Raw genomic sequence first — 11,962 nt, 5'->3', positions numbered from 1 at the left:
AGGGAATGTATCAACCCCGTCAGCAGCTCTCGGCCACCCCACCACTGCTACAGCCATTGTACCTGGTGGAGAGATGCCTTTTTGCTGTTCTTCCTAAAAATGTGCTCTTACAAGAGGTAAACAACCGGAAAAGGATGTGCCTACTTTTCGTATCCTGATTTTATTTCAATTTTTTAACTTTAAGCCTATTTTTTAACGTTATTTTCAATGAAATCCACACTTTAAAAAGGTTGAGGGTGAGTCATTTCTGATTGGGTTCCTTTCACACAACACACACATATCCCTTCACCTATGGACCTGACACCCTAACAGCCATCGGATAGATTTGACGTGTCGCTGCCTCTGAAACGGAACTAATTTATTTATAACGTTTGAAGTCTCGAGCACAGAATGTGAGAGCTACAAGAAGCATGTAGATCTCATGGGACCTCTTTGTTTCAAAATGAAGGGGCTGAGGCCCTTGGGAGAGTTGGGCAGACAGTTAGGAAGTGAGGCTGTGATGTCAGTGCTTCCTGGTCAGAGCTACAGCGAAGGAGCAAAGAACATCTACAGTTGTGTCTGTCCTGGAACTGCAGTTATGTGCTAGCTCCTAGCCACCTGTGGATATTTACATTTCAATTAGTTAAAATTATCGTTTAAAAATTTTCCATTAGTTTAAACTATTTAAAATTTTTTTTCAATTAGTTAAAATTAAACAAAATTAAAAATTCAGCTTCTTAGCTGCAGTAGCCGTATCTCAAGTGATCCGTAGTCCATGTGGCCGTGGCCCCGGTATTGGCCGGAGCAGAAGTGATGGGACATTTCCATCCTCATGGCCTGAGATTCCTAAGCACATAGGGAAGGGGGTGGTGGTGCAGTGGAAGCTCCTCCACTAGGGGGTGCGCTAGACTCCAGTGCATCCCTCCAGCTGGACTACATTCAGAAGGCTTTGAGAAATTCCTCCTTGTTTTAAGTGTAAATTAGGTTTCCTTCCTTTATCTGATCCCTTTCCTGCACTGAGGCCTGAGGTTGTTCAGGAATGGACAGGCAACCATGTGCCTGCTGAATGTGGGTGAAGCCCAGCAAGGGCTTGTCCTCCATGATTTACTGTTTCATCTAGTTGTCTGAGATTGTTCAGCATAAGAACCAGAAAGTGCCAATGCCAAATCCATTGCACTTTGACTTGCTGCACATTAACATCGGTCATCCAGGTCTGCTGACAGCGGCATACCTCTCCCTCTGCTCTCCACCATTGGGTACTATACAGATGGGTGTAAAATTGAGCTGAAGAAAATGGGCACTGGGAGGAAGTCTTTCTCCTGGTGACCTTCTGTGTCCAGTAATCAAATAGCTTGATAATAAAATCGCCTGGATAATGTCTTGTCCACCTTTCCAGCCTCGACTGTAGCATCAAAAGAGCATTGCTCTTTTTTTTTTGTGGTACGCGGGCCTCTCACTGTTGTGGCCTCTCCCGTTGTGGAGCACAGGCTCCGGCCACGCAGGCTCAGCGGCCATGGCTCACGGGCCCAGCCGCTCCGCGGCATATGGGATCTTCCTGGACTGGGGCATGAACCCGTGTCCCCTGCATTGGCAGGCGGACTCTCAACCACCGTGCCACCAGGGAAGCCCACATTGCTCTTTATTAAATGAAAAAAATTTTTTTAATTGAAGTATATTTGATTTACAATATCGTGTTAGTTTCAGGTGTACAGCAAAGTGATTCAGTTATACATATACATGTATTTATCTAGATTTTTTTCAATTCTTTCCATTGTAGTTTATTACAAGATATTGAGTTCCCTGTGCTACATAGTAGGTCGTTGTTGTTTATTTTATATATAGTAGTGTGTATATGTTACTCCCAAATTTCTATTTTAGTCCTCTCCTCCCCTCTCCTTTGGTAACCATAAATTTGTTTTCTATGTTTGTCTGTTTCTGTTTTGTAAACAAGTTCATTTGTACTATTTTTTAGATTCCACATATAAGTGATATCATATATTTATCTTTCTCTGACTTACTTCATATAGTATGATAATCTCTACGTCCATCTGTGTTGCTGCAAATGGCATTATTTCATTCCTTTTTTATGGCTGAGTAGTATTCCATTGTATATATACATCTTCTTCATCTATTCATCTGTCAGTGCACATTTAGGCTGCTTCCATGTCTTGGCTGTTGTAAATAGTGCTGCTGTGAACACTGGGGGGCATGTATCTTTTTGAATTAGAGCCTTCAACTTTTTAGGATATATACCCAGGAGTGGGGTTGCTGGCCAAGATCGCTGTTTTGATGGGGTGTCAAAATCCAGAATCTGAGTCTCATGGAAAATTCAGAATTTATAGAGCACTGAAAAATTATTGGAAGAGCAAGATAGTAACTATTAACAAATTAAACTAAAAAAAACACCCCACAATAGATACTATAGCTCCCATTTGTTGAGCTCCTACCATGTGTTAAATGCTTTACATATGATATATTCAATTTTTACAATTACCCAAAGAAGACAGTCCTATTCTCCTTTTACAGAGAAGGAAGCTGAGATTTAGAGAAATTAAATTCTTTATTGAAGTTCATTCAGCAGTTCAGCAACACAGTCAGGATTCAGATCCAAGTTCTGACTAAAAAAAAAGTGCTCTTGGCTACTATCTTGCTGTCTAGACTCCTTAAAATTTAAAGACCTAAATGCAATGTGAAAAGAAGACCTATAAACAGAAAATATCAATTTAATGCGTGAAGCTCATCAAACACCCTGTATGCACTTTAATGGGGGCCTAGGTCTGGCCAATTCTTTTTTAAATTGGTGAAAATATGGCAAGCCAAAAATATTTTTATCACACTTCAAACAATATTTGGCTTGACGCGCACTTACTGGAAGTGGGCGTGATTCCTGGGCACAGCAACCCTAGGAGTCAGGCAGGTAACCCACCCGTGTCACAAGGAAGGCCACTGTGTGGTCTGCCTAAAGGTTTTCAGATTCAAAATTTTTACAGCCCTGTGCTACGCTCTCCCCAAAATGAAACCAAACAACAAAGCAACCTCACCCACAGGCCCATTTCCATGTAGGATCTTTGTGGAAAATGACATTTGAGAGGGTGTCAGCTGAGCTTCGAGAAGGTTTGCATTCCGCAGCAGCCTTCCTGGGAAGCTCTGATGGCCTCACTGAGCCTTCAGAGTGAAAGGTTTTTCCTCATACCTTTTTTTTAAAACGTACAGGTGTTTATAAATGCTTTTTCCCCTCTTACCTTACTTCCTTAGTGAGAATTCACCATATTTTTCCTTTAAGCAAAACTTTCCTCTGGCATTTAACGTGACAGGATTAACAAAAATTTGACATACATGTTGCATCAGGAATACATTTATTTCAGTAGATTGGAGTTTCAGATCCAATCTTTCTTCCTGGGAATGTTATAATTTTGTCAACTTACTGCTTTTTTTTTTTTCAATTAAGGTTTTTTTTAATTGTAGAAAAGAACAAGCACAAAATAGCTAAAACTTATATATACAGTTTAAACAAATGGCTATAAAGTGGTGTCTGTATAACCACCTCCCAGGTCAGGGAATCAGACTCTGCCTGTACCTGGAAGCAGCCCGAGCTTGCTTATGCTGCGTCTTCCACATCCACGCTCCCCTCTCTCCCCACAGAGGAAGCCGCCATCCTTACTTTTATGAGGGTCCCTCCTTGCTTTCCCACCTTTGCGTGCATCCTGAAACACGTGGTGTAGTTTTGCCCTTTTGGGACTTTATATACAAGGACTCAAACTACATATATCCTGATGTCTGTATTGGTTTACAGCGTCTTGTGGTAAGCTGTCCCTTGGTCTCATGGACCTAAAATTGAAAACTGGTCAGACAGGAGTCAGAACTGATCATCTTTCCATGCACTCTGGCTTCGATCCATTTTGAGATGTGGACCACGTCTCTCATGTCATTCTCTGTCATCTCTCTGTGACACTGGGGACGTGTCTCAGGTCATCTTTGCATCCCCGTAGCCTGGGAAGATGCCTAACGGTTTTTTGGGAAGCGTGTGGATGTGGTTAAGTGCAGAACATTCTGGGCCTCTTCTTTGTTTCTGTGAATGTTGTAAATTAGCCACGTTAAAAAGTAATAGAATGAAGGAGGGAAGAGGAATTGGTCATTTAGAAACCTTCTTCTAGAGAATTCACTTTCTAAAAGCTAGCCAAAAAAGCTTAGTCAACATTCCAAATGGTATAAGAAAAGAAATAATCAGAATATAACCTGATGATATTTTTGGATGATTTGAACTCCCTCTGATGACTACTTTTATTAGAGGTTTAAATGAGATCCTAGAAGCAGCACAGACATTTGCTTCAAACCACTGAACTGGGCAATAGTTAACTCATGAAGAACAGTAACAATGACAATCTTCAGTTTTGTGTTGTTTTGCTTAAGATGATCCCATCCTAAGCGTTTCGCTAATCAAATACAAGACCAAGCCAAAAAAAACCACAAAGAAAAAAAAACTCCCACAAAACTTCAGAAGGTTAACAAAATCCTGTCGAGGTTCCAAGGATACAGTAGGAGATGATTGCTTAGGGCAGAGTACCTAAAATATGCTTCTGTTCTTTTTTATTTTTATTTTTGGCCATGCCGCGTGGCATGCAGGATGTGGGATCTTAGCTCCCTGACCAGAGATCGAACCTGTGCCCCCTGCAGTGGAAGCACGGAGTCTTAACCATTGGACCACCAGGGAAGTCCCAATATACTTCTGTTCTGAAAGCCCAGCACATTTACATCTTGTGGCATCCATCTGTTTACGTATAAATGCATTTTTTCATATATTGTCAACTCTGCTACTTCCCAGGATAGTTAATGTAACCGTTCGCTAAGCTTTTCAATATTTTGTTGTAAATATAAACCCTTCAACTATATAAAGCTATATCCACATTTAAAACCACTGCAGTCTAAGGTGGAAAGATGATGTGGAGAAAAATGGAGAAAAACCTAGTAAGGAAGGGGCTTAGGATTCGATGAAATGCACATTAATACCAGAATATGGTGGGAACAAGTAAGTACAAAACGGTGGAGGCCAGACTGCAGGAAAACTCAACTTGGAGCTAATGCACTTTTGCCATTTTCATGAAGTGTGTCCAGCCAACGTTGAATGAACGAATCAAAGTGTTTAAAACTGTCCTTCTATAAACTAAACTAAAAGCTGAGTTGTCCAGGATGAAAAAGGTAACCAGCAGTTGTTTTAATACTTCGCACATAAACTAAATGTTATGTTTCCCTGATAGGAAGAAGAAAACGTTCAGCTGTCCACCTAAATATCTCATTTCCAGTGTCACCACTGGCCGGCACGCGGGGATTAATAGTTACTTTAGACTTTTTAGGCCACAACGAATGCAAGATTCTCAAAGAAACGGTTTCCTAAGAGAATGACTGATACTATTGTGGAGAGAACGTTATTCAGAACATTATCTGTTTCATTCTTCAGTTGGGGGGCGACTATCTACTTCTAGACTTGAACTTCTAAAGAAAACTGCTATGATCTGAAGAGATTGGCCATAAAACTATTTGTATTGAAAACTTAGCCCGTGTGCCTTTAGTGAACTTAATTCATTAGCATTCTCACTGGCCAGGTTTCCATATCTGTGTTCATTTTATACTTTAGTTTGGTTACCAGGTCTTTGTTGAATCGTCCTATTCAAAGGAGAACAAAGGAGGTTTAGGTGATACAGTAGGGTAAGGCACTATATTTTATCTTTGCAAAAAGCCCGACAGAGCCAGAATGCTCTGATGCCCTCTGATTTTCTGCAGGACATTTGGAGCCACAAATCAGCTGGAGGATAGAGCCCCTCACTGTGCTTCAGTGCAGACACCTTTAGAAGACAAACAGTGCACCAGTCACAGAAATCGCGCTTGGCCAGGTCCTCAGGGCTCCGCGGGCAGATCAGCTCACCCGAGGAATGGGGTTCCTGGGAGGGAGGGCTCTCTCTCCCTCTTAAATACCAACCCCTCCAATTAAATCACTAGCCCGGCCAATTTTTTTCCAGACTACTTCTCTTCACGAAGCATCATCAGTGCTGAGGTCAGATGGTAGTGCTGGCATAAGTGACAATGGTCCACCAGCTTCCCGACCCCTGGGAGACTTCTCATGCTCCCTAGGGAAATACTCTCCTGGTGCCTCCGCATCGAATTTTCTCAGTTCCGGTAGTTCCTCAAATGTCTGCTGCTCTATGATTTCCTTCTCCCTCAAAAGTCAAAACGCACTTTCTTCTTCTTGCGTGGGTCCCCTCAAGGTTTTCTCCCAATTAAACTGTCATCTTTCCCGACATAACCCTCTCCCCTCTGGTCCAATACAGGTTTTTCCTTTCCCTGTTTAGTTCAACTTCATTAGGCCAAGTGAATTAATCTCCAGTCTCTTTGTGATGTCTGTGGCATTTGTGATTACTCTCTTTTTCTTCAGTGTGACTTTATGGAGGATGATTTTGCCCAACTTTCTAACTTTGCTTTGGAACACCAGGGTTTCATTTTCTAATCCACATTTCCTTTTGCGGTTTCTCAGACTTCCTTTGGTTGGTGTACGGACAGGCATCCAGTAGAGACTGAGACCACCAGCCCATTTCATACAGGCCACTGAACAGTCAGAAGACGGTAACAACCTTGGGTCTCTGGTGACCTGAACTGGATTCAACTCACTGACCTAGAGGTGAAAGGCTCTGTATTCCATTACTAATCCCTTGAGCTCTCCAGCCCCCTGAAAATGATTCTTTGGTTTTATTATTGCAAAGGCCATTTATAAAATCATGAACTGGATTTAGGAAAGCAACCATGAAATAGCAAGGGACAACAAACTGATTGAAATTCCTTCAATGTCATTTGGGCTGAAGTCTCTCAGACAGTAGGATTGGGGGAAGGTTATATATCGGCACCTCCATTCTTATTTCAGTGGCATGACCAGGTCACTTAGACATGGCAACGTCAGATACACTGACCATGCCTCGAGGAACTAAATCCTAAATAAAGAAAATGGAAAAGCAAACTATGAAATAGCCAATAATCTTTATTTTGCACTTCCCCACCCCCATCCCTCTCCAAAAAGCACTAATGGGTAGATTTGTGCATGTGAAAATATTGTATAAAGTATTTAGGATGATCTCAAATTAATAGAACAAAAAACACGTGTCTCAACATAGACGCTTTGTTTCTTTGTAGGGATAGAAAAACTTTGACTTCTAGAACAAGGAGGGCAATGAAATACTGCAGTCTTGAAAGGGTGACTCCATTTCCACTGATTTGCAATTTAACATTCATGGCAGAAAGCCTCATTTCTCTAACCACATAATATGTTTTAAAATATGATTCATACACTAATATCAATTTACTTGGCATTTAAAAAAATCACAATTTCTATTAATATATTTGTATTAGGTTCAAAGCCCATATTCTAGTATTCAAGATATCCATTACACTGGCCCAAGTTGGGATTACTTCAAAATCAAGTAAAAGTCCATATTTATTCCAAAGTTGCTAAAATATGCTAATAAAATTAAATTTGATGTTTTACATTAAAAATAAAATATTTGGTTTATCTCTCAGACATCTATAACATATAATAAATAGTGGGCAGTATAGTAATATAATAAAGTTTTGTGATACCCTGAAATTTGATGAGTTTTCTTTAAAAAAAATTTCATAATATACTTCATTTCAGCCTTAAACCACAATATCAATGAACAGATTTGCAGAAATAAAACAATATAAACACAAAATGCTACAGTATATATATATATATATATATATATATATATATTTCTTTTTTTTTTTTTTAACTTTCAGGGAATCTACATGTCCTTTGAAACAAAAGGAAGTCAAAGAAATTTACAGAAACAAGAGATAACAAAACAATTGCAAATCATAAACCACAGATTTAAATTGCCTTGTTTTCCTTCCAACTGCTCGGGTCCTTTCCCCCAGTGTTTTGGGTACTGCATGGGTTCAGCTCAAGGTAGGTAACTTTGAACTACGCATGGCTCTTTTTTTCTAGCCTTCTTTGCTTATGTACAGCAGTAATTACAGACATGGCTGAAATCACAGCAGATTTCAGAGAAAGCCAGAATTAAACACGATAAAAATTTTTTTAAAATAACTACTTCATAAATATTTATTATTTACATTAGGGGAGATCTCCTGGTCCGAAGAGTTTTTATACAAGTTGATGAAATGGATAAGCTGTGAGAAGAACACCAGCAGTTTAGAGAAATGGGCAGAGTCGGGAGGCAACAGAAAAAGAAAATAGGTGAGAGTCAACAAAAATAATTTGCACAAAAGCCAACAGGACATGATAGAAACCTTTTTCTTAAAAAATATAAGGTATTTCACAAAAAGCCTGAACATTTTACATGTTAGTACTAAAAACAGGGAGGGAGGGGAAGCTTCATATATTTTTCATCACAAAAATATTTACCGACACTCCACCTGGAGTTTTCTTTTATGTGATTATGATTATCTCACTAGAGAGGGAAGGAGGCTGGAGGTGCAGACAGACTACCAACGTCACCCTCGGTCACGGTCAAGGCAGGCCACAAGCCACTTCTCATCTAACACCTTAAGGAAAAGGCCCTGGAGAGAATCAAGAAAATCGAAAGGGAAGATTATGGTCTTTTTATTAGTAATACTTGTCACTGGTAATAGAAAACGGAGGCAAGGTGGCCCCGGTGCCCGCCTCCACGTGAGCTTTCCTTCGGTCACAACCATGTGGCCCCGGGCCGGGGTGTTCCAGAAGGAAAATCCCTGTGGGTGGTGTGTTTCTGTCCTCAGTCTTGCGAGGTTCATAACCTGCAGGTACATGGTGGGAGGTGACACGGAGGCGGGGTCACAGCACCTCCCCCGAGGCGTCAGGACAGGGGTCCCCGGGGTGTCAGTGCGCCCGGTGCTTCCTCTTTTTGTGCTTTTTATCCTTCTTTTTGTTGGCACACTTGGGACAGAACCACTGCATCTCTTCTGGGGGTGCGGCCATTATTCCGACGCAGGGCCTGCATGGTTACCAAGGAAGAAAAGGCTTCAGACAAACAAGCTTTATTTATCCACACCTTCTTTTCCTGTGTCTTTAAAGAATTTCAAGTCATTAAATAATGTCCTAAGTCTGTGGTGTATTTACCAGAAATCCAAGTCACATAGCTCTGACGGATGCTGCGCTACTGCTGGGCGTGTGGGTGATCACCTTACACAAAGCCCCTCTCCAGGCCCCGCTGGAGAAATTAATTAGCTCATTCATCCTTTCAGCCAGAAATAGTCTAATGCTTCTGAGCCACGGCTTTGTTTTTATCTCAGAGATATCATATAGCACGTGACTAAGTGGACTCCTATCTTTTTATATCTGATATTTTCAAGATAAAACGGGAAGGCTGTTTGCATGCATTTCGATGGTGTTTCTTCGGTTTTGGGGGGGCGCTGAAGAGGCGCAGAAACCACACAAGCTGTCCCCTCACTTCTGCACTGTGTGACACGTTTACGGGGGTTCCCTTAGCATTGCCATCAAGCGCTGCAGCTGCTACAGAAAATGACTGGCAAGAAGGCAAGGGAACCCCCTCTAGCTCCTTTTCCTTTGTTAAAGCAGGGGGATACATAAGGTAAGCAACACATTTGGAATTGAGGCTGAATAATGATAGTCCAAAGACTCGTGATGTTTGCAATTCACATGAACGCCTTTCTCTCGGCAGTGATTCTGCTCCGTACACTGCTCTCCGGAGAGGAACTGCCCTGGAAGAGAAGCCAGGACGGGCCAGAGGCACCCCCACACCCCGTGTGCAGAGCCCCTCCCCCCAGGGCCACGATGGGGACTCACCAGTGGTACCAGTCGTCACAATCATCACAGCCAATCATGGGGCTCCCGTCATCGGGCTTGTTGCAGCCAGGACAGATCCAGATCTGGTTCCCCCATTCGTCTCGGATCTGGGGTTGCAGGGGAGGGAGCAAAACAGAGATGCTTTGAGGAGGAAGTATCCAAAAAAGGGCACAATAAGGACAATTACTTCACACTGTGAAGCTACTACACAGACAGATTAAACTAAAAACAAAAACAAAAAACCCAGTAGTTAACAATTTAGTAAAGCTGTGATCATGGCCATCACTATCCTGGGATCACCTGAAAAAGCAAATGGCTACTAAGTGTTCAGTGATAAGACACTGCTTTTTCTTTTTTTTGGCCCTCGGCTTGCAGGATCCCAGTTCCCGACCAGGGATTGAACCCAGGGCCCGGCAGTGAAGGCCCAGAATCCTAACCACTAGGCCACCAGGGAACTCCCAAGACATTTCTAATGAGTATTTTAAACTCTCTTTTGTAAGTCATAAAAACAAAGCATTTTATAATCATTTCTGTAAGCAATATGACCTACAGCCACTTTTATCTAAAGAAATACTGTAAACACACACATACTGAATGACTAGGGTTTTCATGGAAGTAATGACGAATATTTTTGAAAGCTATTGAGCTCAACTCAATGTTGTTTCCTCCATCGCATTCACAGGCCTGGAATTAATAAATACGGCCAATGTGCATGTATCGCCTTATTACTTATTAGCCAAACCCTTCTCCTGAACTAGCTGATAAGATCAAGGATATAAAAGAGTTGTTACTAAGTAACTTTCCATTCCCTTTATGACATTTTCAGTAAAGTACAATCAACTAAAGGGCAAATGAAATAAGGGACGCGCGGGAGGCCAAAGAGCCACACATTTTCATGTTATTTTGCAACAAATAATGCTGTGCTCTGAACTTTGCTTTACTTAACTTAGCAGTTCCAAATAAGAAGCATCCCTAACTGAACAACTTCCTCAAGTTCCACATGAACAAGACCGATTTGGAAGAAACAATTCTATGACGGGCATTCAAAACCAGGAATGATAATTTTCTAAAGTTCTTCCAGTCACACAGCATATAATTTCATTCAGTTTATTTTGCAAGCTATAGTCTCGTCTGGTACTTTAAAATACAACATTGACTAGATGTGCAGGAGAGATGGCTCTGTGTGTGTGATGGGTGTACGGGGGGCAGAGATACTTCATTCCACTGATGCACTAGTTTAAGGCTGACCATTCTCAAAACAGTCTCTACAGAGGCAGAGGATGCTGATGTGAAGGCTTCCTAAACACATCTGTGGGCAGCTACATCCCTGACTCGGTCCTCTCTAGTTTCAAGGGGAGAGACCACCAGTTAGCACGTGCCAGCTGTCTGGGGCGAAGGCTGGCCCAGCGCCCTGGGCCCTGAAGCTGACATGCATGGCCAGTCCTGCTGCTGGCTGACCTTTCTTGAAATTAGGAGGCCGTGACCCTGTGACATGAGAAATCTACCACAGCACCCATAATAACTAACGCCCAGCCCTTCACGGTTTACTAAGTTCTTTCAAATGTCTTACTTGGTTTCATCATCCTAAAACAACGCTTGGCTAGGTTAGCAATGGGGAGACTGGAGCTAAGGGAATGTCAGTGACAGTTCCAATGTCACAGATTGGGCAGTGACAAAATCGGCCCTTTTGCTGTATAGCCTGTGTCTTTCCTTCAGTTCACACATTTTGTCTTCTGTCTACAAAGTGTCTCTGAGGAGACAGAAGGCTTTTCATCCATGTTGTCTATGCAAATCTGATCCATCTCCAGGGAGTTAACTCAAAAATCCACTGGAGAATCAGAAATCAGTGACCACCTAGTCTATCAACCCCCTAATTACACCTGAAGAAATGGAGGCCGAGGAGATTAAGTGTAAAATCCTCCCCGATTAACCCATCTTGGGGTGATGCGGCCTCAATTAAACACCTGTAGCAACTGGTCCTTGAATGGACTGATTTGACGATCACAGATTTTTGTATCATGTCTTCTATTTTTGTCTTGAATGGCCAATATTTTTCTTCCTGTTAATATTTCATGTCTTTATATCCTCTCTGAAGATTTTTGAGATTTTCTTCTTATCCTTCGTATCATTATAGTGCCTCAAATACTTAATGATTCATTGAAATTTCCTTCCCAA

At 41.6% G+C, this 11,962-nt stretch overlaps 1 protein-coding gene across 1 annotated transcript in view; it reads right to left on the bottom strand.

Annotated features, from left to right (window-relative positions):
* Window positions 1-8,221: 8,221 nt before the first annotated feature.
* Window positions 8,222-11,962, bottom strand: part of TAF3 (TATA-box binding protein associated factor 3) — a 151,303-nt gene continuing 147,562 nt past the window's right edge. The window contains exons 6-7 of the mRNA XM_082854130.1: window positions 9,788-9,894; window positions 8,222-8,975 (exon numbers count right to left, since the gene is read on the bottom strand). Of these exons, the coding sequence (XP_082710256.1) occupies window positions 8,861-8,975; window positions 9,788-9,894 (222 nt within the window). The 3' untranslated portion in view covers window positions 8,222-8,860. The remainder of the gene's footprint in view (window positions 8,976-9,787; window positions 9,895-11,962) is intronic.

The sequence above is a fragment of the Leucopleurus acutus genome (assembly GCF_964270905.1).
Source record: "Leucopleurus acutus genome assembly, chromosome: 1".
NCBI classification, from domain to species: Eukaryota; Metazoa; Chordata; class Mammalia; order Artiodactyla; family Delphinidae; genus Leucopleurus; species Leucopleurus acutus.
This window is presented reverse-complemented; position numbering and strand designations above follow the sequence as displayed.